At 37.3% G+C, this 10,112-nt stretch overlaps 2 protein-coding genes across 3 annotated transcripts; one reads left to right on the top strand and one right to left on the bottom strand.

Moving 5' to 3' along the window:
* Positions 1 to 1,554: 1,554 nt before the first annotated feature.
* Positions 1,555 to 4,450, top strand: LOC106798933 (uncharacterized). The gene is made up of 2 exons (XM_014776520.2): positions 1,555 to 3,510; positions 3,592 to 4,450. The coding sequence occupies exons 1-2, from the start codon at positions 1,614 to 1,616 to the stop codon at positions 4,281 to 4,283; spliced, it is 2,589 nt and encodes an 862-aa protein (XP_014632006.1). The 5' UTR covers positions 1,555 to 1,613; the 3' UTR covers positions 4,284 to 4,450.
* A 717-nt stretch (positions 4,451 to 5,167) lies between these two features.
* Positions 5,168 to 9,298, bottom strand: LOC100820572 (uncharacterized). Of its 2 annotated transcripts, none has more exons than XM_006581803.4 (5): positions 8,637 to 9,298; positions 8,210 to 8,458; positions 7,618 to 7,726; positions 5,551 to 5,629; positions 5,168 to 5,461 (listed from the first exon to the last, which is right to left on the bottom strand). In XM_006581803.4, exons 1-5 carry the CDS (start codon positions 8,892 to 8,894, stop codon positions 5,398 to 5,400), a joined length of 759 nt encoding a protein of 252 aa, XP_006581866.1. In that variant the 5' UTR covers positions 8,895 to 9,298; the 3' UTR covers positions 5,168 to 5,397. The 2 variants fall into 2 exon arrangements, with proteins under 2 accessions (XP_006581866.1, XP_003526958.1); XM_003526910.5 differs by having other exon boundaries at positions 7,648 to 7,726.
* Between the last annotated feature and the right edge of the window lie 814 nt (positions 9,299 to 10,112).

Here is a 10,112-nt window from a genome sequence, read left to right as displayed (position 1 = left end):
GATGCCGTTACAGGGGTACTTAAACATATTTGATCCCATTATCACAACATTTTATACTTCAATGACCAAGACGATGACCAGTCCCACAAGGTGGTGGACGCTGATTACGTCACGGATTTCTTCTTTCCATGCGGTTTTGCAAGCATAAATACACTTAAGATAACTGTAATGTCTCGAGATTCCAAAGCACATTTATAATTTGTCTCGTTCTAAGGCCTCGAGATTCCAAAGCACATTAACATGACTATGGTACTGTGGTGCATCGAGATTTTAATTCACGTGAATCACTAAAATTTCGTGCACATTGTTCACCCGCATGCGTACGTTAAGGTAATTGTAAATGTCTCGAGAATCCAAAGCACATTTATAAATTGTCTCGTTGCAAGGCCTCGAGATTCCAAAGCACATTAACATCAACTGTGGTACTGTCACGCATCGAGATTCTAACGCATGTGAACCAATGACATTTTTGTGCACACTATTCACCCACATGCGTACGATAACCGCATTAGCTTTGTTCTCATCAATTACAGATAATGGTGTTACGCCTATAATTAATACCCTTTGGTATCGTTGTCCTGTATATCAATTAAATGGTGAAGTTCAATATAGGGCAATTCAAATTATTGACGAAGAAGGTGTCTCATGCATGTTTCATACATTTCTCAATATGAGAAGTGTAATATGTATGGAACTTAAAGTTGATGTTCATAATTCATTATCACCTACTCAAGTTAATGACCTAAGTTGGGCCGACATGGAGCAGAAGCTGGAGAATACCATGAAATTAGAATGAATAATTTAACATATTTTGTTGTTGTATTGCATTGAAGTTTTTCTCCGTCTTTATTATCTAGTTGTAGTTGTTGCATGCTTTGAAGTTGTTATTTTTAATTTACTTCAGTAATAATAGTCTACATATGCATCATTTCAGAGATGTGGAGCAATGTCAGACCTAACCCTCACATGCACTGACACCCCATTAAAGTTTGGTGTTGCACACTGTTCACTCACATGCGTATGTTTATCCCATTAACATGTTTCTGAACAATCCATGTGACCTTGGCATGCGATACGGAACACTGCGGTCAACAATCATGATTAAACGAGCAGTCTGTCATGTATATTAATGTGTGAGGTTGCATACTGTTCACTCACATGTGTACACTAAATTACTCGCATGCACTTAATGTCCTACCTAACTCTCCTACCTAACCGTCGTAACTAACTTTGCTACCTAACCCTCCCATCTAACCTTCCGATCTAACTATCTTACCTAACCTTTCAATCTAACACTCTCACCTAACCCTCCCATCTAACCCTCATAACTAACTCTCCCACCTAACCTTCCAATCTAACTCTCCCATCTAACCTTCCAATCTAACCCTTCCACCTAACCTTCCAATCTAACCCTCCCACCTAACCCTCCCATCTAACCCTCCCACCTAACCCTCCCATCTAACCCTCGTAACTAACTCTCTCAACCTAACCTTCCAATCTAACTCTCCCACCTAACATTACAAACAACATATCACACACAACAATTTTCTCACAAAACAAAACTCGATTTGTAACTCTCACACCATTTCCACTCATATCCCATAAGCACCACCATGGCTCCACCTAAAGAAATTTCAACCCTCATTTACCACAGTGGTCACATTGTAGACGATCCAGTTCAAGGATCGACGTACCAATGTACGACCCCAATATTTTTTTACGCCAGTCGTTCTATTACGTTTACACAATTCATTCAAAAAATTAACAATCGTCTTCCTACTCGAGCAACTGAACAAGTTGCTCAATTGTTATTTCGTGTCCCTATTTCAATTCATCTCGGTCAGACACGTTTTATTTCGGCTCAACTATTCGACAATGATGATCTTAGAGGCACGATGGAAACAATTATCCAGAATCCACAATTGAATTCTGCCGAATTCTATGCTGTTACTGAGCTTATTTCTCAACCACAACCATCGTCTCCACAACCCTCATGTCCACAACTACAACTACCGCCTCCACAACAGTTACCGTACAACAACATAGACCTCAATAATCCAGTATCTTCATACAACAACCTTGAATCACAAGACCCCTTTGACATTTATACTTCATACACACAAATATTATCCGAGAATGATTCCTTTTTTCATGGCCAACAAACCTCCTTTGACCAACAAAACCATCCTTCATCCCCCTTTACGCCACCTTCACAACTACCACAAACGCAAACATCAAACCGAGATGAACATCCCATTGCTAACGAAGATCCTATTATACGATTTCATCATGAAAACATGGATGATTTTACTGAGGATGAGGATCAACAATTCTTTGATCACATCAATCAGCAAAGCGATGACCAAAGTGATGACCAAACCGATGACGAGGGTGTTGGCAGACCAACGACACCTCCGTCACCTCCGTTGCAATATCAGCAACCTAGGTGTCCAGTAGACTTGAACTTTGACCACCTACCACACTATATTGATCGACCCCATTTTGTTCATCAGCAACACAATGTACAACCATCAGTCGGTGTACTCGAGGTTGGCATGACCTTCGATGACAAATCACAATGTATTCGAGCAATCAAAGAATACAACATCAGAAATCATTTTGATTGCAGAACAATTTACTCTGACCAAAGAAGGCTACACTTCGTCTGCAAGTTACATGAAAATGGTTGTACATGGAGCTTGGGCGCATGCAATTCAAAGAGGCATAACAAATGGATTATCAAGAGTATCAGAGGTCATCACACTTGTCTCGTGCCGATGCTTACACAAGATCATCGCCAACTCGACAAACACGTCATAGCACAGATCATCCAACCAATTGTCAAAACAAACCCAACTGTCTCCATCAAGACATTGATTGCAGAGATTAAAACGTTCATGAATTATACCCCATCCTACAAGAAGACATGGTTAGCAAAGCAAAAAGCATTGGAGATGATTCATGGAAACTGGGAAGAATCATATGCCAAACTGCCAAAACTTTTCGGAGCTTTGCAATCTTGTGTTCCCGGGACTGTGGTCGCTGCTCAAACAGAATCCTTGTATGAGGGGGGAGAAATAGTACCGGGCAAAAGATTGTTTAAACGTGTCTTTTGGTCATTTGGTCCATGCATTAATGGTTTTGCATTTTGCAAACCCATTGTACAAGTAGACGGTACATGGCTTTACGGAAAGTATACTGGCACACTGTTGATAGCTACCGCACAAGATGGAGCTAACCATATCTTCCCGATTGCCTATGCCATTGTAGAAGGGGAGACAACTTCAGCTTGGGGGTTTTTTCTAAAGAATTTGAGAAGACATGTTACTCCGCAAATTAACATTTCTCTTATTTCAGACCGACACCCCTCAATTATAAGTGCCTACAACAACCCAAGTAACTTATGGGTCCAGGACACATCCCATTTCTTTTGCCTGCGCCACATTGCACAAAACTTTCTTCGTGGTAACTCAAACTGCAAACATTTAAAGAAACCACTTATGTTGGCTGGTGAGAATCTATTTTATTTATTCGTTATAATTTTCTTTCAATCAAATTTTATAACATAATACATTGATTAAATATTTACAGGGTACGCATACACAGAGAAGATGCACTGGCGACATCTTGGGGATATTCGTGCGAATAAGCCAAGTGCAGCTGAATGGCTTGATCAATTACCCAAACAAAAATGGGTACAATGCTTTGATGAGGGGAAGCGTTTGGGACATATGACTACCAATTTGTCGGAGTCTGTTAATTCCATGTTCAAAAACACAAGACATTTGCCGGTGTCATCATTGGTTGAGGAGACCTATTTCAAGACCGCACAACTTTTTGCTAATAGAGGTCGACAAACTCAGGCAATGATCAACTCCGGCTCACAGTATTCTGAAGTCGTCTTCGATGCAATCAATAGTGGTCAACAAGAATCTAATACACACATTGTAAATGAATTCGACAGACACAATCACACTTTTATTATAACCGAGACTCAATCCCCACTTGAAACACCCAGACCACCTGGAAGGTTTAGAGTAATGTTACAATCCCAAAAGTGTGATTGTGGTGAATTTCAGGCTAAACATTTACCGTGTTCTCACGTCATGGCTGCCTGTAAATCTGTCAATGTTGATCCCATGACCTATGTGCCGATGTATTCACTTTACAACACATTTTGCACATCTACGACAACTCCTTTGGTTTATTGCCACACGAATCAATGTGGCAAGAATATGAAGGAGATCAATGGGGTCCTGATCCAAGGAGAAAGAGGACTGTAAAGGGTCGTCCCGTTTCAACTCGCATTCCTACTGAGATGGACGAAGACGAAAATGAACGAGCAAGTAGAAAAAAATGTGGACTTTGCCGGCAACATGGTCATAGCAGAAATAATTGTCCTAATGTATCCTCATCTTAGTTTTTCCTTAGACAAATGTCATTGTTTAAATATTTTATTGATGACGTAGTATAATGTTCTTATATAAATAAATTGTTAAAAGCTTTAGTTTTATCATTTTTAATTAAATCTAAAAACATAAACAAACTAATTATATTTAGTAAAATAGTTAAATTAAAAATTTTAAAATTCAGATTATTATACAAAATAAATATTTACTAAAATAAATATATTATTATACAAAATTTAAATTTTAAAACATATATTCACCAAAAAATATCTTAAATAATTTAAATAATATAACAAAAACACTTAAATTTAATAATATCATTTTCTTAATAACAAAATTAAATTATAAAATAATATTACATAAATTAATTTAATAAATAACTAATTTTCAAATTATTTAAAAATAATTTTATATAATATAATATTTAATTTTAATAATATAAAAACTTTTTTATAAAAAAAAAAAAAAAAAAAAAAAAAAAAAAAAAAAGAAGAACGGAAGTCGGGGTGTGAGAACCCGACTTCCCTGAAGTTTGCCCAAACAGGTGTACTTTGGGAATAAATACCCAAAGTAGTGTATTTTGGGAAAAGAATAGAGAGAGAGTGTGTACTTTGGTAAAAAAACCGATGATTTTCCTTCAAAATTGAACAATCGGCGAACACTCCTAATTGACTAAGTATAACCCTAACTCGCGGCATTAATTCATCACTTTACAGGATATATCATGAAATGTTTAATTACTCACAGTAAACTTAGACTAGCTTAAATTCATCATTTCAGAAGCTGATGTAATGGTCAATGGTCAGACGATTTCTACTACACTACTTTCTACATAGATAAACACTAATGATCTATCATTCCCTGTGAAGAGAATAGTTACCTTCCAAGGTAAACACTTGTAAACAAATTAGCAATAGGGTACCCCTGGAGCCACATCAGGGAGTTCCCAGTCATTATCTGAAGACACAACAATTGATGTTTCCAACACTCACTGATTTACGCTAGGTTGCTTCTTGAATACTGGGGTAAGTAGCTTCTCCAACTCCAGTAGACTGAAAACAAATTAACAAGGAAAACTGATGATAATTGATAAACTTGTAATACCTACAATGTCACAAACAAAATCAGCTAATTCACTTACATCTCATATTTACGATAGGCTTCATTTCTTTTGGCCAAGAACAAATCGCTATCTTTGGGCAGATTACTTACAGAACTACCTGAAAAATTTACAAAGGGAAGATCAACACCTATAATTATAAAGAAACAGCAGTAACATAATTTCCACAACACCTGCCTGATTCAAAATACACAATTCTTTAAGGTATGACCTTTTGCAGAATTAGAGACATGTTCAAATATAAAGAATGAGCCAAACTTTTTTTTAGAAAAAAGGAAGGCCAAACATCAAAATTAGAGGGCACATCCCAACCTAAATTAATCCTATGCTAAGCCAGCCTAAATTTATTAATGAAGCAGATAACAAGAAAACAAAACACATGGGGGGACTAGGCCAAGACCCATGTCAAGGAAATCCAAATCTATACTGAGGTAGCCCTGTAATATTGCGGGCTTAGCTGCTAAGAGCAAAAACAGGGTAGTGTCCCCCACCGAAAATTCTGCCTATTATCCACAGCAAAATTGGCAATACTGTCAGCACAGTGATTGCTTTCCCTGTAAATAAGGGAAACTCTGAATCTAATGTTAGAAGCTATGTGCATGCAATTAGCCCACCTGATGAAGTGGAAATAAAAATTACAAGAAAAAAGAAAATGTATGAGCTTGAAATATTGTTGGCAATATGCATTTCCAGGGAACTGACATTTTCATGTCTTGCTTAAATTTTAATAAGATGATGAGGTGTTGCTTTCTCATGCATGACATTGGAAATGGGGATGGAAGTAATGTTATAATCCGACTATTAACATCCACTCACACTTGTTTCTATCACATTCTTACTCCCATCATTTGAATTTTGAAAAACATTTAGAAAATATTAAATGCAAACAAAACATGTTTTTTTTTTACTCAAGTCAAGAATAACTTTACTGATCATGGCATTCTAGGAATGCCACTTCTTGGGAATATAATCATAATATCATATACCTTGAAAAAAAAAACCTACACTATTTATTTATTTCACCAGTCCAGACAACACAGAAGAATATGGAGATAGAGCAAACAAATATAAGAGCATAACTAAGATCTTAGAGTATGTATACCCTACTAACCCACCCAAATTTCCTTCCTCGGACAAAAGAAATAAACCCGAAGCTAGAACAGAGTATCCCACAACACTTCATAGACATACACTGACATAGAAGCTTATAAAAAGGTACAGGACAGTGAGAAAAGATTAGAAATTGTACCCTACAGACCAGCTCAAACCACAATATATTGGAAACAGAAATAAAGGGGGAAGTAGGATGACTGATATTTTAAATATTAGTATAATGCAAACTAAATATATAAATACTCAAAAAACATAACAAAAACCCATATTTAAAGAAATTAATGATAAATAATAACTCACACTTTACATACACAATCACCATCAATCTAGGAGCAATAAGAACATTAATCAAGTCAGAAAAAGGAAAGATGATGGTGAAATTAATAGAAAAAGAACATAAAAAATTAGATATAAAAAAATAGTAGAATGTGAACAGGGAAGTCTAAAGGAAGAAAAAAACGGAACATAGGAGAAAAAATAGTAGTCCTCCTATAGAGTATGAACTATGAAGGAATAGAGTCAAAACAAAGGTAACTTTTTTCTGGAATCTTTTACCCAAAAAAATCCCAATCCCAAACAATGATTCCAGAGGTTAAAATGGGTTTCTGAAGCCTACATCATAGCAGTGCCACTAAAATGCTTGAAAAAACCACTATTTTGGCCACTATTGCAGTCAGCCTCTATTGAAAATTGCTCCACTATTTGAATCCCATACAAGCACAGGGCTGCTTTCCTTCACTATCCTGCTATAGCACCGATATAGCACACTATTGACTATTATGTTACACACGCACAAAATTAAATTGATTACAGATGAAACTTACACTTGTGTTTCCTTAAAAGCATTTCAAATAAATTTCCCCACAAACAAGTTTCCAATAATCTGCTTCCTACATAAAGGCTACTTCACAGATATGTGCCAATTTTGGCTGAATGAAAGTGAAACAAAAACTCATCTGCATATAAACCAGAGACAATTTAGAGGTAGGATGAATAAAAGCACACATGGAGGTGGGGCTGGGTGCTTCATTGCCACATCCTTCTGAACCTTCAATGATGAGTCTTTATCAGGCTGTTCTACACCCTGTACAGGTAAACGAGTAATAATTTGATATATGAAGTCAACAGAGATTTCACCCAACATACAGAGCCTGTTTGAATACAAAGCTAGAAATGCTTTTGGGAGGGAAAAAGCTCTATATTTCCAGTAGAGAAACTTACAAAAGCATTTCTGGCTTGTACCCAAACAGACCCATAATATTAAAACTATCATCAATGCCATTAATACAGATATCATAGATAGGTTTTTTCTGTTTTAGAAAGGGACAAGTGGACCTAAGAGTGAACTGGAAATGGGGATGCAATGGATCAAAATAGCACCACATTACCACAACCCTATGCTAAGAGACCAGGGGAGATGCCAAATTGATAGGCATTAAGTAAAGAAAGCAACTAAACTATTTCAATCATAGAAATGGGAAGGATGAGGCTATCTACAAAATACAGATATGTCCACAATGTCATAAAAAGTGTGTCATTGTCAATTGAACTAAAAATTGAAGGATACCTTTTTCTTTTCCCTTCTTTTTAGTATCTTGAGATGGCATTTCTTGATGTAGTGCATCAAATGATATCGCGAGTGCCGCGAGCACAACTGTTCTTGGACCTTAGGGTTATCAGTTAACCAGTCAGAAATCTCCTTGGATTTAACCACATCTTCCTTGTCCAGAGTCTCCAACCACGAATAAACCGGAATCCACTGATCGGTTCGCTGAAATCGTGCGTGCGGAAGATCGAGCTGATTCACTTCCCTTTCCTGAAAGACCAAACAATGTCAGGAAGGAGTAACAGCTTCAAATTGCACGATTAATGCAAAGCCTTAAGGGATATTAATTACATTTCAATATCTATTCATGCGTTATTAACTAAGAATGATCCTTTCTCGCTAATAAATGCAGAGGGAAAAAGCGAGATCTGAATGGAATGTGGGGAACCTGATTGGGGAGTCTCATGCAATTCTGAAAGGAGATGAGTCTGTGGCAGAGATCGGGGCGGGGCATGGATCGGAGGCCTTCGGGGAGGGAGGCGAGGTTGGAGTCGATCCAGGCTTCGACTTCGGCCATGCTCACCTCCTTGGGCTCCGGGAAGGAGCAGAGCCACGCTCGTGCCATCGTCTCCCATTCTTCCGATTGCTGCTCAGCCTCTGCTTCTTGCTCTTCTGTGGTTACATTTGCGTCGCCGGAGTTCGACATGCGGCTAAGACGACGGTTTTGAGTTTTTTCACTAAAATTAAAACCACAACACTTCTCACGCTAAACCTCTTGGCTTCATGAAACTGTTGTGTAAGTTCTCTCTCTTTTCTAATAAATAAATAAAATGTGACACCTCAAAATTTTTTAAGGTTTTTTTTCTTTCCAATTTTACCCTTTCCGCACACTATCCGTCTACAACACGCTCCTCGTTGCTTGGACATCGTTTGGAGAAACCGCTTTGGCTTACAACAATTACAACATAGGCATCGCACTGTAGTGGCAACTATACTCAATGACCCTCACAACTTGAAAGCTCGTCCCTCGTGGAATCCATGAGCTTCTCTATCGATTATGTTGTTTTCTTTAAAGCCTTCACAACTTGAGAGCACAAACCACGAGCATCGGAGTCGCAGAGCACACCAGCCATTTGTGCATTAATTGAAGAATGATAATAAGTGATGAATTATTAGTTTGGTGAGAGCATGGACGGTGGTACCATGCAGGCAAAGACAGTGTGCGTTAATGTTGTTGGCGACAGCGTGGATGGTTGGGTTTGAAGGGTTGAATCATAGGGCACTCTGCATTTATGTGATGACTTTATTCCTGTTAATCGATATCATACTCTGAATGTTATGATTTCATGTCAACAAATTTGGTTAAACTCCACTTAGATTTCACAAGTTTCTTTTACTGAATTTTGTGTGCAAGGAAAAAAGAACAGTTATAGTTTTTTTTTAGCTTTGGGCTTTGGCATACTTGTAAGGGATCGATTTGGAAGAATGATTTTTTTTTTAAAGTTGAAAATAACTTAATTTCTTATAATTAATTGACTTGGCAAGTGTCTACTTTTAATTGGGTCGGATGATATTTCAGAGGAAACATTCAAAGGCTTAAGCATTTCTCTCTCTATATAATAATTAAAAAATGTAACCAGTGACTATTAATGCATTTCTTCACAAATTAAGTTTGCTGGGCAAAAGAATTCCACAAAACTATGGGTGGAAACGGATTCCGCGATTAGCTTAGAGTTAATCAAGAGTGGTAATCATATACCATACATGTCACAGAAGTATGTGTATATTATATATCATGGTAATGTTGGATCTTATCAGTAGCAAGTGGAAGGTCATTTGGTTTTTTTTTTTTTGTTGTGGACAGATCCTATATAGTGTCTTACCAACGTAGAATCAGAGTGTAATTTTGGCTTGGGCAATCCCT

The sequence above is a fragment of the Glycine max genome, chromosome 6, assembly GCF_000004515.6.
Source record: "Glycine max cultivar Williams 82 chromosome 6, Glycine_max_v4.0, whole genome shotgun sequence".
Classification (NCBI taxonomy): domain Eukaryota; kingdom Viridiplantae; phylum Streptophyta; class Magnoliopsida; order Fabales; family Fabaceae; genus Glycine; species Glycine max.
The sequence above is the reverse complement of the archived record's forward strand: the minus strand, read 5'-3'. Positions and strand labels throughout refer to the sequence as shown.

Coding starts and splice junctions, on each gene's coding strand:
- LOC106798933 (XM_014776520.2), top strand. CDS start 1,614: ATGGCTCCACCTAAAGAAATTTCAACCCTCATTTACCACAGTGGTCAC. Junction 3,511..3,591: donor GAAACCACTTATGTTGGCTG/GTGAGAATCTAT, acceptor AAATATTTACAG/GGTACGCATACACAGAGAAG.
- LOC100820572 (XM_006581803.4), bottom strand. CDS start 8,894: ATGTCGAACTCCGGCGACGCAAATGTAACCACAGAAGAGCAAGAAGCA. Junction 5,630..7,617: donor ATTCATCCTACCTCTAAATT/GTCTCTGGTTTA, acceptor TAAATTTTTCAG/GTAGTTCTGTAAGTAATCTG. Junction 5,462..5,550: donor GCCTATCGTAAATATGAGAT/GTAAGTGAATTA, acceptor ATTTGTTTTCAG/TCTACTGGAGTTGGAGAAGC.